General features: G+C 38.1%; 1 protein-coding gene across 5 annotated transcripts in view; it reads left to right on the top strand.

Annotated features, from left to right (window-relative positions):
- Positions 1 to 25,006, top strand: part of EFL1 (elongation factor like GTPase 1) — a 132,478-nt gene that overhangs the window by 93,184 nt on the left and 14,288 nt on the right. For 3 of the 5 annotated variants that reach the window (XM_510546.7, XM_063794274.1, XM_063794273.1), the window contains 3 exons: positions 5,326 to 5,457; positions 11,459 to 11,606; positions 16,916 to 17,874. In XM_510546.7, coding sequence (XP_510546.4) covers positions 5,326 to 5,457; positions 11,459 to 11,606; positions 16,916 to 17,874 — 1,239 coding nt within the window. Of the gene's footprint in view, positions 1 to 5,325; positions 5,458 to 11,458; positions 11,607 to 16,915; positions 17,889 to 25,006 lie in introns of all 5 variants that reach the window. The other 2 variants (XR_010151468.1, XR_010151469.1) reach the window with 1 other exon arrangement.

The raw sequence follows: 25,006 nt of genomic DNA, 5'->3' as shown, positions 1-25,006 counted from the left end.
TCTCACCAAGAAAATGATACAGTTGTGAGTGTGGTTAGATCCTTTTTGGGTAGATCCTCTGTAGATTCTTTTTGTCCTGTTAGGACACACCAAGAGATGATAAAATACTAGGCCCCACTCAGGCATTCTACTCTGTTTCCAAGCCCCAGATGGAATTTCTTCCACTGTTTTAATCCTAGACCCCCACACTGAGAACCGCGTTATTCCCTTGATGAGAACCAAGCTCCATTGGGTCAGTCTGTTCCTAATTGAATGATGGTAGTCTGGCTGTCTCAGGATCCTTTCTTGGGGCATAAATTGGGACCTTACAGTGACACATTATAAAACTCAACTTGTTCAGGACACTGAGGGACAAGTTTCTACCTCTTCTCAAATACAAAGATAGTAAGCCAGCATATTTCCAGGAAAAAAGAGTTTTCATTCTTTAGGTGTTAATTTTTCTTCTCATTTTACTGGGTAGTTTCTCTTCTGAGAAAAGGGCCCACAGATCTTGAAGTAATATGTGTAAGAACTATTATTACATCTGTAATCCCAGCACTTTGGGAGGCCAAGGAGGGCGGATCACTTGAAGTCAGGAGTTCAAGACCAGTCTGGCCAACATGGTGAAACCCCATCTCTACTAAAAATACAAAAAATTAGCCGGGCGTGGTGGCAAGTACCTGTAATCCCAACTACTTGGGAGGCTGAGGTGGGAGAATCGCTGGAACCCCAGGAGCCGGAGGTTGCAGTGAGCTGACCTCGCGCCACAAGCACTCCAGTCTGGGCAACAGGGCGAGATTCCGTCTCAAAAACAAACAGACAAAAAACTGTTATTAGCTCAGTCTGTTCCTATGAGAAGAAAAAAATTTATGACGTAGTGATGTTATTGTTGCAAGATTTTTCCCTAAGGCCTACTATAACACCAAGAAGTTAAAAGGCAGTTGATTTAATGGACTTGTTTAGCATGATGGACAGACTTGACCCATCTTCTGAAAACCTTAGTTAAGCAATACTGATCCACTTTGGAGATGCTGGCCAAGCAGGCTTGGAAAAGGTTGACAAGAGTTATAAAGCGTGTGGATTCCCTGTTATTCTTTGTAGTTGAGTCAAAGAGCGCAGAATCTTGAGTTTTGATGAAAGATGCAAAACCAAGGCATAAAATTGGAAACAGAGGATATGAGCTGCTTTGGTATCCAAATGCAAGGGGGCCTAAAGCAGAAGATGGTCTTTCAAAACTAAGGGTTCTCTAGATTCCCACTACCTGGGGAGCTTGTACTTAAAAAAAATCCTCATCTCTCTTCCAAAGTGATGTTCTCTCACAGGCATGAGGCTGTGTGGATGTTCATGACATATGACTTGCATTTACTGCAAAGGTTTAAAGAGATCCATTAATTCAGCTTAAACAGGTTAACAGGAACAGGTTGATGGTTCTTGGGTGAAGAATGTTAAAGTCAGTTTGAAATAAAACTTTGGTGATTAAGAGACCATATTCTAACGTTTTTTCCCACAAATTTTTAAAATTCTAATAATGTTAGAATTAAATTGTAACAGTACAATGAAAGAGCACTTTACAAATCCAAATTTGCCTGAAGATGGTAATTCTGTTCCCTATCCAGACAGCTAACAGGCTCGCCCCCAGAAAGCAGTGTTAGTATTCACTAATGGTTTTACCATCTTCCTGCTTGCCAGTGTAACCTCATCCTAGATTGATTAAACCTGTGCAACAGGGAGTTGTTAATAGTAAAAAAAGTTTTCAACAGAAGGTGAATTCATCTCTCAAGCCTCACACAATTTTTTTCAGTCTCTTATCATAAAAGATACTCTCCTTAATATTTCTTTCTGAAATTCTTCTTAAAGGGAAACATTTGGGACAGCCTAGAAAAAAAATTTGGCTCAACAGTCTTTACAAAATACTGGTTTTTGAGTATGAGGAATTTGAAGGGTGTAGTATACAGTCTAGCAAGGACCTATGTACCCAGTTGTCATTCCAGTCTGTGTGAACATAGAGTTCACATGCCAATTTATTTAATTTTATTTGTTTTATAGAGAAAAATCAGGATCATAAAGGGCTTGGGTTTGATCACTTATCTTCAATCAGACAAAAGTACTGGTGTTTCTATAAAAACTAGAATTCTTGGCATCTAGTAAATTGCTTTAGCTCCATGTTCCTCAACCTGCTTTCTCTTTTATTTCTTGTAAATCACATGTACTTTTTTGATGAACATAAAAAAATACTGGTGCCCTCTATAATCCATGAAATGTGAAAATAAATATAGTGACTAAAATCAAATCAATGGCATGCTAATTTTGAATTTTATTCCCCCATGCTATCACTCTTCTTACCCTGGGAATTCTGAAATGATTACCCGGAGGGAACATACTTCTCATCCCCCAATTCCAGTTGAAAAATGCTTTAGCAAATGTGCTTTCTGTGAAGAAATTCTTTGTCCCTAATTGTTATAATTTTCACTAAAGTGACTGAAATGAAAATCACATGATTTAATTAGAAAAAAGAAGGACAAGAAGTTTATGGTTATTACAACAGTGTAAATTATGTGTGACAATAGAGAAGAAAAAAGAGAAATATAAAAATGAAAATAGTGGCAATATTAGAATGATGGGATTGTGGGTATAATGTCCTTTTTCAAGATTGTACTTGCTGATGTTATTTTTAAAAACAAAAAGTTGCTTCAGACTGTATTTTGTGTAAAGAACAAGTTGTGCATTTAATAATTGATAGCAAATCAAGAAATTCTCAAAAGGAATTTTAAAGTCACTTTATAGTGATTCATCTAGATCATCTTAATGGTCCTCCCTTTCCTAGATTTTAAAATTATATTTAAAAATAAGTAAAAATGTTGACATGTAGTACAGGTAGTGAAGTTTTTACTATCTTTGGAGCATTGCTTTTTCCATAAATTCTAATCTTAGCTATGAACATTGTGGTCTTGACTTTTTGTTTCTGGGAGAATTATAATCATGTTAGCAAATCTGGGCATATCTAAATAGCAAGAGTAGATTCGGTAATTGGAACAGCAAAATGTAAACCAGAAGTTCAAAGAGACAGTGTTTAAAATATACTGACCATCTGCAGTCTGCATCCCTGGTAATACAGAGGAAAGACGAGCATTTATCTTTTCATTGAAACCATGTGCTGTGTGTGCAGGAAGGAAATGCATGCTGGTCAGAGGTCAGAAGCAGGATGGATGAGGTTTGAAAGGGAATATTTACTATGGGGTTTTCCTAAACCCTTAGCCTCTAGGGAGATGTTATTTCTAGTAGACTTAGTGGAAACTTAGACCCAGATCTGTTACATCATAGTACCAATGGGAGATGTAAACAAGAAGCTATAGCCAGGTATTACTGTGTGTGCTGAGCTAAGAGGTATAATAATAAGAAATTTAGACTTTGACCAAAGAAGTATACTGGAGGCACAGGAGGAATTTAACATCCTGGAAACTTTAGTCTGAAGAGGATCCCATGCACACAAAAGGTCTGTAAATCATGTCCTGTGCTGATTAGTTAAAGGAGCTAATGATACTTAATGTGAGGCAGAACAGAGTTAAAAGGATCTGACAAATGCTTTCAAAATCCAAAAGGTAGTTGGTGAAAGTGAAAGAAGCACATTTTTTGTGAACCTTTGGAGGTTCCACACACTAAGAACGATGTGTGGAGTTGGGGAAAGACAGATTTTAGAATACTGCAAGGAAGATTTTCTTAAAGTTGGAGCTATCTGTTAATGTAGTGAGGTGGTAAATTCTAGTGGATGTCTGACGGTAGATGTTCAGGTGGATGTTAGAGGGAGGTTTCCATACTGTGTAGTCAGACAACAAGAAACCTCTAAATTATCCTCCAAGTTTGTGTACCTGAAGCCTCTGCTTCAGTTCCCCTCCACCAGTCTGGATGTGTGATTCGGTGGCCTCCCATCACCCTGTACCTTTACATCAATTGGTCAACTAAGGACAGCAAAGTGATTTTCTTTGTTTCCTTTCTTCAACCCAAAAGCACAAAAATGGCCTGTGTGTGTGTGTTTCTCTCGCTCTCTCTCTCTCTCTCTCTTTTTCTCTCTCCTGTCCTATCCTTTCCTGTCCTTTTTGACGGGGTCTCAGTCTGTCACCCAGTCTTGAACTCCTGTGCTTAAGCGATCCTCCCACCTCAACCTCTCAAGTAGCTGGGACTATAGGCAGGTGTGCACCACCATGCCTGGCTGAATTTTTTGTAGCAAGAAGTCTCACTCTGTTACCCAGGCTGCTCTTGAACTCCTGACCTCAAGTGATCCTCCTTGACTTCCCAAAGTGCTGGGATTACAGGCATGACCCACTGCACTGGCCCTTTGTATATGTTTCTTAATTTGTTCTAAAATGTTGTCTACTCATAGTCTGGGTGTGAGATTCAATATGCCTCTTTATCACTCTTTTTTTTTTTTTTTTTTTGAGGTGGAATCTCGCTCTGTCGCCCACACTGGAGTGCAGTGGCACGATCTTGGCTCACTGCATCCCCCGCCTCCCAGGTTCAAGCAATTCACCTGCCTCAGCCTCCCAAGTAGCTGGGACTATAGGCGCCCACCACCACGCCCGGCTAATTTTTTGTATTTTTAGTAGAGACGGCGTTTCACCATGTTAGCCAGGATAGTCTCGATCTCCTGACCTTGTGATCCGCCGGCCTCGGCCTCCCAGAGTGCTGAGATTGCAGGCGTGAGCCACCGCACCTGGCCCCTTATCACTCTTTCTAAGACATTCTTTTTGCTTCCATCTGCTCAAAGACAAATATGCAACCTTCAGAGTCTCATGCAATCATCAGCCAAAAGTCTGAAGTGAGTGTATGGCAGGGGGAAGGGGTTGACTAGGATTCCCTTCTAAAACAGGGGGAGTATGGAGGGTGGCTTAGGGTAACATACTACATAGCAACATCACATTTTAAGTTTCTAAATTCCCTTTACTCATATGCAGATGGATTTGGCAGAAGATTATTTCAGTAGAGACACATCTTCATCAAATTAATATATTTTTAAAAACCAACTAAGTGTTAGAAATAATCAGTGTTTTCAGACAAATATATCTGGAAGTGATCATTTCTGTGGTTGAAGTAGCTATGCATTAGCCCAATCTGATATAATAGGATTTGTACATGTGGGAAACAAAAGGCAGAATTTCTGTATTTTGACAGCAATCAAATGGTATCCAGGTGTACAAAAAAAAAAAACAGTGCAGGTCCGCCTCATTTCTTGCAACATTTTGGAAGCATTTGGCTCTGTGACACATATACTGGGTTGATGCTGCTGTTTTTCTGACATAAATTCAGAATTTATCATCCCTTATTGACCGTATGGATCTTTTCTTCCTACAGGAATAGGAGGCCTTCAAGATTTTGTGCTGAAATCTGCAACACTGTGTAGCCTGCCATCCTGCCCACCATTTATACCACTCAACTTCGAAGCCACTCCTATTGTGAGAGTTGCTGTTGAACCGAAACATCCAAGTAAGATGACCTTATTTTTAAAAGCATATGTTTATTATACTTTTAAAGCATATGCATGTATTTAGTATTTGATTCCTCATGACTTGTTTCAGCAGTATATAATGAATTTTCATTGAGGTCTATAGTAGAAGCAACTCTTCAAAGGGCATCTAACCTCTGTCTTAGGAACATGCCATGGTTACAGGTACCTTTGCTGTCCAGGGAGACTGCATCTTCTTGATGGCAAAGACAAGGTCATCTCTACATCCCCCACAACCCTGGCATAGGATTGTAGCTTAGCAAAGCTCATGTTTATTTATCTATTTATTTATTTTTTTGAGGCGGAGTCTCACTCTGTTGCACAGGCTGGAGTGCACTGGCGTGATCTTGACTCAACCTCTGCTGCCTGGGTTCAAGCGATTCTCCTGCCTCAGCCTCCTGAATAGCTGGGATTACAGGCATCCACCACCACATCTGGCTAATTTTTGTATTTTTAGTAGATACGGGCTTTCGCCAGTTGGCCAGGCTGGTCTTGAACTCCTGACCGCAGGTCATCTGCCTGCCTCGGGCTCCCAAACTGCTAGGATTACAGGCGTGAGCTAAAGTGCCTGGCCAAAGTTCATGTTTTATGTGACTTCTTCTTAGTTGGAATCTTATCTCAAGCTCCTTAGTTCAGAATCCTTCATTTGCCTCTTCCCTCTAGGTTTGACAGATTATCTGCACACTGAGAATTTCCCGTCTGTTTAGAAACCACTTTCTGCACCTTTCCTGCTGGCCACCTGACATTCACATATACCTGACCATATAATAACAACTCCTTAGTCTTTGGCTTATAGTATTTGCCTAGTCAATCCTTTTTTACTTTTGTATTTCATGTCCCATGACTATTGCTAATCCTGAATCACTGTGACTTTGCTATTCCAGTGCTAGTGATTGTCAGTGAAGAATCTCCAGACCATGCCTTAAGGAAACCAAAGGACAAATGGTAAAATGGTAGTTTTCTGTTGAGGTGTATAATGGCCTCATTGCTCCTGAACATATGTATCCCTCCTCTCCCTGGAGCTAAGCCTTCTGAACTCTTTGCTGTCTCAAGTTCTAAGACATACCCCTAGCCATTAAGGATCCCTGGATCCCTAGAGCAGATACTTGGAGGACTGGACCTCTGACCTTTGGGGCCAGACCTAGTAAATAGCCATCTGCCTTCAGCCTCGAGATAGGAATTTTTTGTGGGCTGTCACTGTGGACTGACACAGTGCCTTGGTTGCTACACGGATTTATCCCATTCTGTGTAAAACATGCTTCCTCTTTTAGGCTTGTTCAGATCCTGGCCTTTTGTGATTTTGTTCTTTTATTCTACTCACTAGGCTGGCTCTAACCCCTGTCTACCGTGTTCAATCCTAAGAAATACATACAAGAAAACTCAGTTTTATTTAAGTTGTGATATTTGAGTCTGGCAACCATAGCTTATTCGTAGATGTTTCTACTATTTATTTGTATCCTCTTTCTTACTTAGTTTCTCTCTATTGCATTTGCACATACATTTTAAAAATAGGAAAAAATAATTTAAGCCGTAATTTTACTTGTTTATTTATTTATTTTGAGACAAGATCTCACTGTCACCCAGGCTGGAGTGCAGTGGCTCAGTCACAATCACGATTCACTGCAGCCTTGACCTCCTTGGCTCACGAGATCCTCCTGCCTCAGCCTCCCAAGTAGCTGGGACCACAGACATATGTCACCATACCCAGCTAATTTTTTTTATTATTTGTAGATGGGTTCTCCCCATGTCACCCAGACTGGTCCTAAACTCCTGAGCTTAAGCAGTCCTCTCACCTCAGCCTCTTAGAGTGCTGGGATTACAGGTGTGAGCCACTGTGCCTGGCCTAAGATGTGATATTTTAATAATAGAAATTTATAATTTTTAAAAGGCTCTGTTATGGTTATGTGCTAGTCTGTGGTCTCTGTTATGGAAGCTAAGTAAAAGCCCAACCCTAAAGAACCAGCTTCTTTGAAGGACTGGCTACATGAGATGAAGGATTCTAGTACCTAGTGTATTTCCTGTACTATAGCTGATTCATAGTAAGATTAAGTTCCTTTCCTTTCCATAAATGAGATAGTCTAATAAATAGAATTATTCAGGATTATCAATTTGTAGGCCAAAGTGTACTTCCTCATGTGTTTACATTAAGTTTATCTGAACTTTGTAAAAAATAAACTAAAATGGTTAGAAGGGGCACATAATTTTCTTTATAATTTTAAAAGGAGTATTGCTATTTTCTTCCCTTTAAGTATATTGTTTTTACTGGATTTACCTTGCATTTATTGACTGTGTTACTGAAGCACCCCATTTGATTTTTCAGTGTCTGAATTTTGTACTCTTTGTTTTGCCTTCTTGGTGTTTTTACATTGTCCACATGTTATTTTACATTCAGAATGTCTGGGGAAACTTCCCTTCCTTGTTCCTATGAGCTTTCAGAGGATATTTATTGTCTGTTTACTCTTTGCCCTAGTAACTTATGCTCATCCTTATTTTGGGGCAGTGACCCCCTTATTCATAGATTACATGTCTGACAACTATTGGGATATTTCACTCTCTTAAAAGACTTTGCAGTAATACTGCCTCTGAGAGGCACTGGACACATTCATTGTTTTTCTTGAATAGACCACGTATCCCCATGTCCTCTCTTTTTTTTTTATTGTGACAACTAGATTAATCCAGAAGACAACAGTTTGCTTCTTTTCTTTCAGGGAGAAGCAAATCGTGAGCATTTGTTCTTCCACTTTTCTTTCTCTAATTTCCCAAGTGGGGGTCAAAATGTCATGGCAGCCACCCTCTACTTCATGCCCACAGGTCAACTACAAACTCAACACAGAGAACTACAAATGTTCCAAAGCAATTATTATTTTCTTCATTATAATTGATCCTTGCTGTATGCCACACACTGTACTAAGGATTGTACATTGATTATCTCATTTAATCCTCCCAAAAGCCCTGTTTATTAGGATACACTTTTTATTCTCATCTTCACATGAGGGAAACTGAAGCTTAGAGAAGTTAATTAATTTGCCCAAGGCCATACAGTTAGGAAGCAGTGAGGTCAGAATTCAGATCACTGCCTCAGAGACAATGCTGGATCTTCACTTGTGGGAATCCAAGAAATCCTGTTTATCTGAGCAGAGTAATTTGTTTCTAGAATTGTTTTATCCTTTATCCATATTAGTTAAAAAAATTTTTTGATACCTATGCTTATATACATATATGAATTTTTGTGCTGTTTTATATACATTATGAAGCACGAAATAGAAATTATTTAAAAACTAAGATGAAAATCAAATACCTAATTTTATTTGTATTTGATGAAGATACATACAGTATGTACATATAAGTATAGATAATATTGATTTGTGATTGTGGCTTATAATTATTTTAGTTGTCTAATACTATGTAACATATTGCTTCAAAATTTAGTGGCTTGAAACAACACTTATTTTTCATAGTTCCCTTGGTCTGGAATTTGGAAGCGTTCAGCATCGTGTCTCTCAAGTAGTGGTAGTCATACATCACCTTGGGCGGTAGCCATCTGAAGGTTTGACTGTACTTCCAAACATGGGCTCACAAGTTGGTGCTGGCTGGGGAATCTCAGTTCCTCTCTACGTGACTGTTTGAGTGTCCTGCATGGTGATTGGCTGCAGCCAGCATTGCAAAACACTAAGGCAGAAACTATAATGCCTTTTGTGAACTAGCCTTGGGAATCACACATCATCCTTTCCACAGTGTTCTGTTGGTCACACAGGCCAGCCATGACTCACTGTTGGAGAGAGCTGCACAGTAATGTGAATATCAGGAGGCAAGGATGATTGGAGCCATCTTGGAGGCTGGCTACCACAATAATGCTTCCTTCTTTTTGAAGGTCTTGCCTGAACACTTTGTGATATAGCCATTCCAAGGTCAGCTTCTAGGTTCCATTTGTTAAAACACTTGATTTTAATGACCATTATCGCTGGAAAAGGCACCTCACAAAATTGCATAGTCCAAAGGGAAGAATGATTCGTTGGCTTCCTTTACTAAATCACAGTATCCATTTTAGTATCCCATTTTCCCAATTATTAAAAGGTTTTGGTAAAATGTATATAGTGAACATCTAGTTTTCCTGATGGCAGTCCATTTTTCTTACACTAATTAGAAGGTTTGTTAATTCTTATATCTTTATTGAACTATCCATTTGGTGATTTTAAGAACAGGTTAAGAAAATCACCTTCCAAATTGTAAGAGGTTTTTATACATTATAGATGAAGTATTTATGTTACCTTTGGCAACCAAATAGCTGTCAGCGGCAACATTTTCAAACACCTGATTTCAAAATGTTGTCTCCATGTTTCAAAGTTCTTTTGAAAAAAAAAAAAAACAAAACTTTTCTTATTGTTAAACTGTTACCTTTATTTTACCTTGAAGAGACAGATTTAAGTGTGTATATATTTTTTCAGAAATATTTGTTGGGATCTCATCTTGGTGATAACCATTGTTTTTACTTTATAATTTGTTTGATGGAGAGCTGACAAAAAGCTTTGCCATTTCTTTTTTTATTATTCCCATGTGCTTATGTTATTAGTATTATAGTATTATCAGTGATATCTTTGCAGGAATCCTTTTAAGCCAGGTTTAAAATTCTGTGAAGGCTTAGTTAACACTAGATAATATCTGAAAATCCACTTAATTAGACAAAAAAAAATTACAGTATGCCAAAAAGGAACAAATGAAGGTGCCTCTGTCAACCCTGGACACAGTGAAATCCCACTTCCCGTCTTCCCTTGGGATTCTTTGCATTCCATATGTGGCTTTTGATCACCTGACCTACAAGGGTGCTGACATCCATCCGCAGAGCATGGGCTCTCTGGCTGGCTGCGCAGCTTCTAAACCAGGTTCTGCCACTTAGTTAGTCTGGGACCTTGAACACAAGTTTATTAGTTTCTCTATACCTGTTTCCTCATCTATAAAATGAGAACAATAATCATACCGCCTCATCGTTAATGAGCTCATATATGTAAAGTGCTTGTCTGGCACATTGTTAGTGCTATGAAATGTTAGTTATTATTAGAACTTTATTTCAAAAATAAATAGGTATAGAAGTTCTAATATTCCTGCTCCCAGTTAATCGACTTTTATAAGGCATGTTGAAAATCATTGCATTGCAGAAAGTTCCTGTGATTTTGTTTGTTTGACATGCTGAAAACCAAGCATTGAGGAGTTGCTAAGTCTTTTCTTCAAATGTAGAATTGAAACAAGACTGCATAAAAACGTCTTCAAGACCAAGGTTTCTGCTAAGGCAGCTGTAGGAGACTTCCTTGGACCTGCCTTGAGGGAGCAGTAGAAGTTGAGTATGTGGAAAGGGGGTGAAAAAGCAGCTAAACCCAAGATGTAGGTCACAGTCCCTATCCCTACTCTCAACTCCCAGGAAAAAGCAATTATATATGAAAAACACATGCAGAACACAATGCAGAAGATGCCTTTAGCTCACCAGATAAAGTAGCTCGTTAGGGTATTCTAAAACCCAAGTTCTAGCAAGCAGTTTCACAAATAATTATTTTTAATATGAGGCTCTGGTACAGTTTCTTGAATATCATATTAAATGTTTCTTTTGCTTATTTGTTGATTTTATAGGTGATGTTTGAGGAAATGCTCTGTTTCATTTCTAGGTATATAATGTATACATTCGTTATAAGATTTAGGTGAATTCACAAGTAAAAAGATGGTAGCTTGTATCTGTAGAGTATTTGAAGAAGTAATATAGATCAGCTTTGGGAGTCTTGATGGTAAGCTTGCGGATGTGTCATGTTTGCTATCTGTACAAAAAAATTACTAGAAGGTAGTTTTCTTCACATCACTACACTATCTGGAAGAAAAATAAATTGTTGTTTTAAGAGTTTATTTCAATGTAATTTTCCCTTCAGTAGCCAGAGCCATTGTCTTTGAATTGTGTTAGTTCTTATATCATGTTTAATCTATTTCGTTTTGTTAACCTAGGTGAGATGCCTCAGCTCGTAAAAGGAATGAAACTGTTAAACCAGGCTGATCCCTGTGTCCAGATTTTAATTCAGGAAACAGGAGAGCACGTTTTAGTCACAGCAGGAGAAGTCCACCTTCAGCGATGCCTGGATGACTTAAAAGAAAGGTTAGGTGAAAATGATAGCGATGGAGAAATGATAGCTCTCAATCAATGGGATGTTTTAGTGTTTCCTAAACCAGGTGAACTTAGACTGCGGCTTATTTTTGGAGAAAAATGAAATGCCCTCAGTTCAGACATGAACAGTTATTCGATTGTAGACTTATTTTTTAATAACTGAAAAATGGCATTCACTGCCTACACTTGAATAATTTTGCATTTTTAGCTTAAGTCATAAAATGTTTTTCTGTATATGTATTTTACTTTAAGCATGTACACAAAACACACAAAATACCAGGACAACAAAACAAAATATTATTTTGTAAATGTTGGCTATGTAATTAGGATAGACTTCTTCTGTTATTGATGTGGTCTTTACAATGTAAACCTTCTGGAAATCTTTATGTTTTTCTATAAAGATGATATGTATTATAAAATGGGCATCCCAAATTTTTATAACGGGCATTTTTCTTCTTTGTTCCAAAGATAATGTATGTTTATTGCAGAAATTAGGAAAATGCAGAAGAAGAAAAAGAATCATTCAGTTATCATGCAGAAATAACCACCATTACATTCAGATTCATAAATCTGCACTGTTCTATGCATATTCAAATATACACAAATATCTATATACACAGTTCTGATTATCTGGTTAAGATAAACTTCTGGAAGTATTATAGCTAGCTCAAAAAGTATGCATATTTTTAAGGATTATGATCCATATTTTCCTCAAGAAAGACTGTTCTAATTTACATTATAACTAGCAATAAATATTTGAACTTGCCTCTTCTCAAACTTTTGCCAACTTTGCATAGTTTATCATTTTCTAAAAATTTCACCAATCTTGAAGACAAATGAAAGATATTCATGGTTAATATACATTTCTGTGCTTACTAGTAGAAAAAATTATAAACTGCCCTGTAATGGCCTTCCTTCTTTTTGTTTTTAAAATTTCTGGGACTATAATCATAATCATAACTAAAATAATAATTATAAATGATTGATATAATCATATATTAAATATTATATAACAGTCACTGTGTTAAGCACTATTTATATCACTTAATCTTTGTACCACAGTAAAATCGGTGGTAGTAGTAACTATACAACAACACCTGGTACTAATAATAGAATGAGAATAACTGCTGCTGGCCAGGCACGGTGGCTCATGCCTCTAATCCTAGCACTTTGGGAGGCCAGGGCGGGCAGATCACGAGGTCAGGAGATCGAGACCATCCTGGCCAACATGGTGAAACTCCCTCTCTACTAAAAATACAAAAATTAGCTGGATGTGGTGGCGTGCACCTGTAATCCAGCTACTCAGGAGGCTGAGGCAGGAGAATTGCTTGACCCAGGAGGCAGAGACTGTGGTGAGCTGAGATCACACCACTGCACTGTAGCCTGGCGACAGAGCAAGACTCTGTCTCAAAAAAAAATAGAATAACTGCTGCTGCATTTATGTGGGATTTTGTAGAAGCTTCTACCAGATTCCAGAAACTAGACCGCTACCTCATGATGTATTCAGAAATTTATTTCAGGTGAGTTGTTGGTTAAAATGTAAAAGGCAAAACCATGAAGTGTTTAGAAGATAGTATAAGAGAATATCTTCAAGACCTCAGGGTGGCAAAAAGCTTCTTAATAGCATGTTAAGAGCACTAATGACAAAGGAAAAGCTTGATCATCAAAAGACACTATTAAGATAATAAGGAGGCTGACCGCAGGGTTAGAGAAGACCTTTATACCACTTGTAACAGACAACAGACTTATATCCCCAATATAGAAGGAATTCCTACAAATAAATGAGAAGAGCAGCAATCCAATAGAAAAACTGTACAAAGACTTGAAGAGGTACTTCATAAAAGAGGCTTCCAAAGGCCAATAAACATGAAAGACTATTCAACTTATTACTAATTGATGGAATGCAAATTAAAATCAAAGTGAGATACTTCTGCATACCCACTAGAGTGGTTAAATATTTTTAAGTGATATTATCAAGTGGTGGCAAAGATGTGGAACAACAAGAATTCACCCACACAACTAGTGGAGATATCAATTGGTACAACTATTTTGGAATATGATTTGGTATGATCTGCTAAGATGGGAGATAGGCACTTCCTGTGGCTTGGCAAATCTACTCCCATTTGTACCTGTATATACACAACACAAAGCTAGGCAAATGTGCATCAAGAATACGCATAGCAACAGTTTATTTATTTATTTATTTTTATTTTTTTGAGAAAAGGCACTCCCATTGGTCAGGCTGGAATGCAGTGGTACACTCTCAGCTTACTACAACCTCCGCTTCCTGAGCTCAGGCAATTCTCCTGCCTCGGCCTCCTGAGTAGCTGGGACTACAGGTGCACGCCACCACGCCCAGCTAACTTTTATATTTTTAGTAGAGATGGTGTTTCACCATCTTGGCCAGGCTGTTCTCAAACTCTTGACCTCAAGTGATCCAACCTCCTCGGCCTCCCAAAGTGCTGGGATTACAGACGTGAGCCACCATACCTGGCCTCATGGCAACAAAATTTTAGTAGCCAAAAGTTGGAAACAACTCAAACATGTAAATGGATAAATAAATAAATAATGGCATATTCATACAATGGAATTCTATAGAATGATCTCAGTGAACAAAACTACAGCTATATAAAAGATAGGTGAATCTCACAATATAATGTTGAGCAGAAGAAGCCACTTCACTTCCCCCAAAAAGTGTTTGTTTGTATTTATATGAAGTTCAAAACATAGTGCACCAGGTTGGGTAACATAGCAAGACCTCATCTCTAAAAAAATAAAAATAAATTAGTCGGGCAGGTGGTGCATGCCTGTAATACCAGATACTCAGGAAGCTGAGGCAAGAGGGTTGCTTGAGCCCAGGAGCTCGAGGCTACAGTGAACTATAATCACACCACTGCACTTCAGCCTGGGTGACAGAGCAAGACCCTGTTTTTAAAAAAGAACAAAAAGAAGTGCAGTCCAAACTGAACTGTGGAGTATAAGGGGTTACATGGTTAGGTGATTTAAAAAAAATGGAGGCTATTACAATAAAAATTAGGATAGCAGTTACCTTCATACTTAATGGCATTGGGGCCCTCTGAGGGCTAAGACTGTTCTGTTTCTTGACTATACCATGTAGTAAACTATGGTGGGTGTTCACTTTGAGGTAAGTTATCATAGATCAGTAGATTTTTGTTTTGTGCACTGTTCTGTATGACTATTACATTTCACAATTATGCTTACATTAAGAATGTGTATAATGTTATAGAATTTGTTTAGTTCTCATAGGACAGAGCCTACCTTTTGGTAGTATATAATCTTTTTCAACTTCTACACACATCTTCAGGAATGGATTATGTCCAGGAATGGGAGACAAGGAGACTATATTGTCTCCAGGCCAGAGAAACTGTCAGAATTCTTAGCATCCAGATCTCAAGGTAGTAATAATCAGAGCAGGAAGCCACAGGAAATTGCCATGATGTAGCCTGAGCCTACCGCACTTTTTTTAGTGTCATCACAGGCTCTGCATTGCTAGGACTTAAAGAACCTTTGGTCCTGAGGTGCTTTGTGAGTGTGGCAACCATCACACACTTCCTTCCACAGCTTGGAGTGGTTTTAATTAATCATATAAATGATTACTACAGGAGACTTCTTGGGAGCCTCAGGAATTAGAAGGACTAAAGTGGCTCATAGCTCTTTTGACTATGTTACAGGAATAAGAGGGCAGTGTTGTAGATGTGTTCTCTCTCGTAGTTTCAGAAGCTTTGCCGTTGATTTTCTTGAGTGTTCTAAGTATATGAGCATATTTTTCTCTATGTAATGATAATTTTAGAAATATTTTCTTATTCCTAAGATTTTTAAGTGGCTTTTTTCTTAAAATCAAGAATAGGTATTGAATCTTATTGAATGCCAATTTAGCATATTTAAAAGTGGCTACATAGATTATTTGACATTTTTAATGTGGTATTATTTTAACAGATCTAATACAAATTAATTTTCATGTAACCTATAATACAAACTTCATAGTGTTGTAGTAAATTATTCCTTTAATGTACTGAGTAACTTCATTTTTCAGTATAGCATAATGACTGAGAGTGTGAATTCTGAAGTCAGACCTAAATTTGAATCCTAGCTTCTTCACTTACAGACTATTTGGAGAAGTTACTTAATCTTTCTTATCTGGTTTTCTCTTCTACAAAATTAGATAGTACTAGTGCCTACTAAAGAAATACTACATGTAAAACACTTAACACAGTGCCTCATACATAATAAGTTTTTTTTTTAATGCACACACCTGCGTATCCATAGTTTGTGTTATTTTATCTTAGATTTTATATCTGAATTCTTAGGTAAGATTGAACTACAGTTTTGTGTATGTATACTGTCTTTGTCAGGTTTGAATATCAAAGTAGTTTTAAAAACATACAATGTCGGGTCCATCTTGTTGTATATCCTGTGAATATACAAAAAGATTGTAAATATACAATATACAACAATATCAAACTTGATATTATGTGGGAAAAGGGGCTTTCTGAACTTGGTGGCAGACTGGAGCTCAAGACCTATGATGTCCAGAAGAGTAGCTTCTACCCACATGCAGCTGTTTAAAATCAAATACAATTAAAAATTTAGTTCCTCAGTCATACTAGCCGCATTTCAAATGCTTAGTAGCTGTATGTGTCTATTTAAATTTAAATAAAATTAAAAATTTATTCAGCTGTACTAGCCACATTTCAAGGGCTCAGCAATCATAATAAACATATAGAACATTTCCACCATTGCAGAAAGTTCTTTTGGAAAGTGCTGCTCTAGACAAACTCATGGATCATGCTAGCCTTGCTATAAGCCTCATTATCAAAGCCAAATACATTGTGAAGATTTGACTAGCTATCCTGAGGTTCTGTGATTCTATGTCTATTTAGAGTTTTAATCATTGAGCTTTTCTTCTCCACACTCTTAGATGGGCAAATACTGTTTTAAAGCATTCATATTTCACATATTAAAACATTTATTTTCTGCTCAAAACATTCTTATCTAAATGGGTGGTTTATATATCTTGAAAATGAAAAAAAAAAAGAGTGAAATTCCAGTACATGCAAGGATTTCCCTGGAGGTATATTCCCATGAGAAGTAGTCTTTTCAATCAGAAAGAAAGCAGTTTTTGAATTGTGATATAATGTAAATTGCAGATCTTTCATAGTAAGATAATTTTTATGTTCCTATGTTTTTACAGAATCTCCACTGTGTAGTAATTTCTACACAGGAGCTTTGATGCTATTTTGATTTTAACCTTCTGTTATTTCTCTTGAATTTGTCTGTAGGTTTGCAAAGATTCATATTAGTGTATCTGAACCTATTATTCCATTCAGAGAAACAATCACAAAACCCCCAAAAGTTGACATGGTCAATGAAGAAATAGGCAAACAGCAAAAAGTTGCAGTCATACACCAAATGAAAGAAGATCAAAGCAAAATCCCTGAAGGAATCCAAGTTGACTCTGATGGGCTAATCACCATAACAACTCCCAATAAACTTGCCACGCTCAGTGTTCGAGCCATGCCCCTTCCAGAAGAAGTCACCCAGATTCTGGAAGAAAGTAGTGATTTGATTCGTTCTATGGAGCAGTTGACATCCTCTTTGAATGAGGGCGAAAATACTCACATGATTCATCAGAAGACCCAAGAGAAAATTTGGGAATTCAAAGGAAAACTGGAGCAACACCTAACAGGGAGAAGATGGAGGAACATTGTTGACCAAATCTGGTCATTTGGCCCAAGAAAATGTGGGCCCAACATACTAGTCAATAAAAGTGAAGATTTTCAGAACTCAGTATGGACAGGTCCAGCTGACAAAGCTTCAAAAGAAGCCAGTAGATACCGAGATTTGGGCAATAGCATTGTGAGTGGCTTCCAACTAGCAACCCTCTCTGGCCCCATGTGTGAGGAGCCTCTCATGGGTGTCTGTTTTGTTCTGGAAAAATGGGACCTAAGTAAATTTGAGGAACAAGGAGCAAGTGATCTGGCAAAAGAGGGACAGGAGGAAAATGAAACCTGTTCTGGTGGAAATGAAAACCAAGAGCTACAAGATGGCTGCTCTGAGGGCTTTGAGAAGAGGACATCACAGAAAGGAGAATCTCCACTCACTGACTGCTATGGACCTTTCTCAGGACAGCTAATTGCCACCATGAAAGAAGCATGTCGCTATGCACTGCAAGTGAAACCTCAGCGCCTGATGGCAGCTATGTACACATGTGACATCATGGCCACTGGTGATGTTCTCGGTAAGGAAGAAAAGGTAAAGATAGTGAGAAATGCCCTGAATAACAGTGAAGTCTCCTTGACTCAAAATCTTGTTTTTGAGACAGGGTCTCATTCTGTCGCCCCAGCTGGAGTGCAGTGGCACAATCTCGGCTCACTGCAACCTCTGCCTACCAGGCTCAAGCAATCCTCTCACCTCAGCCTCTCAAGTAGTTGTGACTACAGGCACACACCACCATGTGCAGCTAAGTTTTTTTGTGTTTTTTGTAGAGACTGAGTTTTGCAACGTTGCCCAGGTTGGTCTCGAACTCCCGAGTTCAAGTGATCCACCCACTTTGGCCTCCCAAAGTTCTGGGATTACAGGCGTGAGCCACTGCACCTGGCAGACCCAAAAATCTTAAACTCGTTTAGTATGTTTTGCAGAAGCTGTACCATCTTCTGATTTACTAACAAACTAAGATCTTTGAAAGCCAGATATCTTAAGTATTAAAATCTTGAGAGGGGAAAAACATGACTACTAAAGATCTTTTCTTTTGCAACAAATAGAATCCTTTCTGTAATGAGAAGTCTGCTAAATGAGGTTTAAACTGCTCATATGTGTTACCGTCCAAACCTGTGCCATATTTTATCTCAAGCAAATAAGCATATCAGTCTGGGTAACCAAAGTTGTTCTGAAAATGATCAAAGAATAAGGCAACATTCTTGTACTCCTAACACAAAAGGGCTTTTGTGAATTCTGGGTTCTTTCTGAGAAAGAAAATTATTTGGGGCTTTATTCACTGCTAACCATTATATCAAATCCTATTCCTGATTTTTCTCTCTTTGGGAGAAGCAACCTTTAAGATCCCAGGAGACATGAAGCCCTGGCACTTAGTAGCTCTTTGGACTTTTCACTGGTATTAGTTCACTGAGACTTAGTTTCTTTACATAGGTAAAGAAAGGGGATAATAATTCATACAGATTGTGAAGATTAAAATAACACAATTTTTTTAAATACAGTGCCCAGAACAGCACCTGGCACACAGTAGTTCTCTTATTCTCTCGAGATCATGGAACTGTTTCAGTAGTGAAGAGAATATAAAGGAGGATTGAGCCCTGGATGAGAGAATCGGCCAAATTATTAAGTTTCCTCTAACCCTGAGGCCCTTTGAGTCAATATGTGGTTAATTACATTCTTTTTAGGAAGGTTCTTTTGCTGATTAATTCCTGAAAGCAGAAATCTAAGTTTTTTTTTTTCCAAAAGAAATTTAGGCTTCCATCACATTAAGGTTTTTGTGAAACTGAGCGTCATTAGCAGCATTTGAAAAATAGCTGGGTTAAGGCCAGTATGCATTGTGAATCAAATCTCCAAATACAGCATGTCATATACAGTGCTTCTCAACCTTATTTGAATATAGCATGCCTATTAACAGCCATGGAATTTGTAGATTTGTTTGGGAAACACCAATCTAGACTATTCTCAGATGATATTTTTCATTTTCATTGAGAACTTTCTTAAGAAGGCGGAAGTAAGAGTTAAAATCAAATCTTAATCCCTCAAATCTTTGAAGAAGACCTAAGAGCTTTTCTCCAGCCTCTCCTACCCCGACAAATGCTTATACCACCACTATTTGAATACTTCTGTTGATTGCCAGTGCACAGCCAGCTTCGTGATTTAATGGTGTTTTTTTCTATATTGAGCAAAATGTCTGTCACCTGCTAGTTTCCAATCATCTGTACCACCATTCATCTCTCTTCCACGCAACAACTCTTTTATGTATTTGAAGGAAATCATTAGTTTTCTAGTTTTGTATCCAGGAGAAAAACTCCAAATCCTTCACCTGTTTTTCTGTTAGGATTTCTGTATCCTTTCACCATTTCAGTTGCTGTCTTTTGGACATAATTTATTTGGTCAGCATCCCTCTTAAAGCAACTATATTTGAACATAGCACCTCACATACCCTCCAACCAGTAGAGAACATGTCTGTGTCTACACTGTTACCTCCTACATGAAATACAACATTCTTCTTTTAATGAAATTTAACAATTACGTCTTCTCATTAATTCATATGAGAAGTCAAGATCAACCCTATTTCTTTTTTTTCAAAAAAAAGTTATGTTTTCCCACTCTGTTCCCCAAAAAGCAGAATCCAAATTTTTGGTAATTGACTAGACTGTAGAAATTATGTAGTTGTATGAACTCCTATATTTATTTGTGTATGAGTACTGAGTCTATACACTTAATTTTTTTCTTAAGTTATATAACATAATTAGCATTACAACAGTAAACAGGAGAAAAATTTTAATGGCAAGAAAAAGAAGTCACATCACCACCATCTTAACACATTGATTTCTTATTCATTTTTTTCATGTGTCCTTGTCTGATGAGAAATAAAACTCAACAGGTAGAAAATCAAATGTTTTGATGAAGTTACGGTCCTTTACATCTATAACAGTCCCCCAATTATCAGCTTACCAATCATGTTAGGAAAAAAAAAGCTTAGGTTAGTATTTTGTATTAGAAAGTCCATGTTGTCTCCCAAGATTTACCTCATACTTGTATAAACATGTACAAATGTCTATAATGTTTCCTTAAAATTCTACAGAAAATTAGCATATGGCTTTCTAGTCTGCAATTTATGGAACGCAGTGTTTATATCCTCAAAAAGTTTAGTCATTATTTACCTTTTTCCTGTAGTCTGGCACCTACCTTACTATTCATAATTTCTCAAAAGGGCAAATTCTCTTATTATGGTGAGATATAATTCTGGTCCTGGAGACTTGAACTCATTTAAGAAGGCCAAGCACTTAGTCATCAATTGCTGAGCTACCGTGAACTTCAGTGTTCTCCCACTTCAACTTGTTCCACTTGCTATAGTTTGTTCACCATTCTCCTCACTGAAGAGAATGATAGGTAACATAGGTATTGCGAACCCCTATTTTCTTGCTATCCTCTGTAACATGATACTAGTTTCTATAAGTTGTAGACAAGACATGTCTCCTTATTTTGAAAGTATAGGTTGAGTATCCCAAATCTGAAAATCCAAAATCCCAAATCATCTAAAATTTGAAACTTTTTTTTTTTTTTTTTGAGATGGATTCTCACTCTGTCACCTAGGCTGGAGTGCAATGGCATGGTCTCAGCTCACTGCAACCTCCACCTCCTGGGTTCAAGCAATTCTCCCACCTCAGCCTTCTGAATAGCTGGGACTACAGGCGCATGCCACCACACCTGGCTAATTTTTATATTTTTAGTAGAGACGGCATTTCACTATGTTGGCCAGGTTGGTCTCAAACTCCTGACCTCATGATCCACCCGCCTCAGCCTCCCAAAGTGCTGGGATTACAGGCGTAATCCCACCCTGCCCAGCCTTTATTTTTTAATTTGGGATGCTCAAACAGTATATAATACAAATATGCCAAAATCTAAAAAAATAAAAAATGTAAAACACTTTTGGTCCCACTCATTTTGGAGAAGAGATATTCAACCAGTATTGGAAAAAGCTCTTTGCACTGTCTTTAGCTCTTTTACTTTGGTACATACACTCAGCTTGTTTTGATTTTGAGCATCTTGGACATGCTACTGATCCACCTGAGTTGGTATCCTCTTCTTCCTTCTACTGTGCATGTCCTCTTAAAATAGGGGTTGAGGAGGGGCTTTCTTCCTTCTGTCATTGAGATCATTCATGATTGATTTCTTTTAGACTCTCATTACTCTGCAAAGGAATTTTATTTTAGGGTCTGTTATCCTAGAACCTATGGTGTGTGTTGTATTTTTTTTCCTGTCCCTCTATGTGTTTGAAACAATATCTTTCCTTTTTTTTTTTTTTTTTTTTTTTCACTATTGCCCCAGCTGGACTGCAGTGGCACAATCTCAGCTCACTGCAGCCTTCTTCTCCCAGGTTCAAGCAATTCTCCTGACTCAGCCTCCCAAGTAGCTGGGATTACACGCGTGCACCACCACGCCCAGCTAATTTTTTTGTTGTTGTTGTTATTTTTAGTAGAGATGGGGTTTTGCTGTTTTAGCCAGGCTGCTCTCAAACTCCTGGCCTCAAGTGATCCGCCTGCCTCGGCCTCCCAAAATGCTGGGATTACAGGCGTGAGTCACCACATCTGGCCAAAATGATCCTTTCTGAAGTCCAGGGCCCGCATAGGTCTGTGCCTATCCGTGCTCTCAAGATAATGGGAACATGTATTTCCTCCCAAAATAATGGGAGCACCTGTTTTCTCCCCAGATTGCCATCTCTTCTACATTATTCATTTGGAGTGGCATTTGTCCTTTGTTTTCTGGGAAGATGAATTTTCAGCACAACACGTGAAGCCAGAATCAGCTGTTGGTGTTTATCAGACTGAATTCCTAGCATAGTGTTGAGTCACCCCTGTTGAGTCACCCCTCTGTGTTCATTTTCTCATTTCTATTAGAAAATCACCACCTGGACACGGCATGTGACCAGGCCACCCTAGGATAATACCTCAAAATATCATTTGTCATCCTATCCTTATATTTTTATCCTGGCACTCCCCACTTGGCCATCAGTCAGTTCTGCCACTTTCCAGGAAGAAATATATATTTTAACCCTCAGGGTTCTTTGTCACCTTCTCTCTCTGGAGCAAAGGATCATTTTGACTTTCCTCAGCCAGGTACAAATGTCACTGTATTGGGCCTCACTGCCCTCTATGAAGCCCCATTTATTTACCCTGTGTGCGGCAACTGTGTGTATGTGGGTTGGTATGCAGTCTCTACCATTGTCACTGGTCAACTTTCTTAATACTTTGCCCCTGAGACCAACCAACTACCACATCCGCTGCCTTAAAAGAAGTTACATTCAGAGTCAGTCTGGCTTTTTTTTTTTTTTTTTTTTCCTCGAATTGATTTGAAGTCCTCTTGCTTAGACTGGAGAATGTCCTCTGAAGCCTGTTTTCTCTTTGCTTTTGAGGGACTCTTTTATATTGATAACCAATTTCTAGTGTCCAGGGTCTATCAATGCAGTCAGCTGTTCACTTGTGTTTTCCTTTTTCTTTCTAAATCAACACCTTCAATTGGAAAGAAATGAAAAGAACTGTGTTCCTAAGGCCTTTTGCTTCCTGTCTGGATATTTAGAGATCTTCTGAGAAGACTTCAGACTTTGCTGACTGTTGTTTTGATTCTCCAAGAATCGGCACAAGTTGATTTCAGGTCTTTTTTATTTAGCAAAATGAATTTCCTTAGTCTTTTTTTAAAAGTTAGTTTTTTCTACATAGATTATTAAAACAAGAAATCCTATAAGTGGATAGACTTGCATATGGTCAAAATGGGAAATTTTGTAGGAAAATAATCTCAAAATCATTTTATCTGGGGAAATAATTTCAGGAAAATGTCCTTCTATACTTTTAAAATCCACTTTTCTAAAGATGTGGTTTATTATCATTTTTTACTCATGAAATTTCCCTCTAATGAGCTTGATTATTGCTGAGGTTTTACCTGCTTGTCATTGAATTCTTTTTGTATTTTTTCCTTCTAATCTGTTAATCTTTTTTTTTGGCTCTTCATTTTTAAAAAATCTTTGGTAATAACCTCACATTTTAAAAATATTTCTTTTTGTTAGACAGTACTAGTTAAGAGTTTTTTGGGGTATTTTTTTTTTTTTTTTTTTTTTTTTTTTTGGTTTTTTGAGATGGAGTTTCGCTCTTGTTGCCCAGGCTGGAGAGCAATGGCACGATCTTGGCTCACTGCAACCTCTGCCCCCCCGGGGTTCAAGCAATTCTCCTGGCTCAGCCTCCCAAGTAGCTGGGATTACAGGCACCCACCACCACGCCCGGCTATTTTTTTGTATTTTTAGTAGAGATGGGGGTTTCACCTTGTTGGCCAGGCTGGTCTTGAACTCCTGACCTCAGGTAATCCACCCAGCTCGGCCTCCCAAAGTGCTGGGATTACAGGCATGAGCCACCGTGCCCAGCCTCGTTAAGAGTTTTAATTACAGCTGTGATTATTGTAGTTCTTCCTTTTATTTATTAAATTTTTATTTTAAAATAATTTTAATTTTTATAGGTATGTAGTAGGTGTATTTATGGAGTATATGAGATAGTTTTAATCTTTTATTTTTACACATAGGAATAAATGCCAATATTGTTGGAACACATGTACTTTAACGTATCAGAAACATTCTTTATAAGTGTCACTTTTTCCTTTTTTTTTTTTTTTTTTTTTTTTTTTGAGACAGAGTTTCGCTCTTGTTGCCCAGGCTGGAGTGCAACGGTGCAATCTCAGCTCACCACAACCTCCACCTTCCTGGTTCAAGCTATTCTCCTGCCTCACCCTTCCTAGTAGCTGGGATTACAGGCATGTGCCACCACGCCCGGCTAATTTTATATTTTTAGTAGAGATGGGGTTTCTCCGTGTTGGTCAGGCTGGTTTCAAACTCCCGACCTCAAGTTATCAACCCGCCTCGGCCTCCCAAAGTGCTGGTATTACAGGCGTGAGCCACCATGCCCGGCCTCGCTGTTTCCTTTTTTTTTTTTTTCTTTTTTGAGTTGGAGTCTTGCTCTGTCGCCCAGCTGGAGTACAGTGGCACGATCCTGGCTCACTGCAACCTCTGCTTCCCGGGTTCAAGCAATTCTCCTGCCTTAACTTCCAGAGTAGCTGGGACTACAGGTGCGCACCACCACGCCCAGCTAATTTTTGTATTTTTAGTAGAGACAGGGTTTCACCCTGTTGGCCAGGATGGTCTCCATCTCCTGACCTCATGATCCTCCCTCCTTGGCCTCCCAAAGTGCTGTGATTACAGGCATGAGCCACCCGCCTGGCCTTTAAACCTTTTCTTATTCTATACTTAGGGTTCTTTTTACATTTCCTCAGCATTTTGTAATTCAATTCAACAAAGATTTAATGAGCTGCATGTGCCAATACTGTGTTAAACGTGATTCCTGCTTTGAGACATAACTTAAGGTGACAAAGCTTAATTATATAAAATAATTAGTAAAATACAATATTATTTAGTGCACAAACATGGTTTTCTAGGGAAGCTTTATGAGAAATTGGGATTAGCAAAATTTGAAACAGTAGGTCTCTTGAAAGTCATGGTACTTTGAAATGGGCTTTGATTGATGGAATAATTTTGTATTCAGCAACTTAGTATTAAGTTGGCTTTCTTTGTACCATAGCACATTGAAGACTACTATTAAGCCTAAAGTAAACTC

The sequence above is a fragment of the Pan troglodytes genome, chromosome 16 (assembly GCF_028858775.2).
Source record: "Pan troglodytes isolate AG18354 chromosome 16, NHGRI_mPanTro3-v2.0_pri, whole genome shotgun sequence".
NCBI classification, from domain to species: domain Eukaryota; kingdom Metazoa; phylum Chordata; class Mammalia; order Primates; family Hominidae; genus Pan; species Pan troglodytes.
This window is presented reverse-complemented; position numbering and strand designations above follow the sequence as displayed.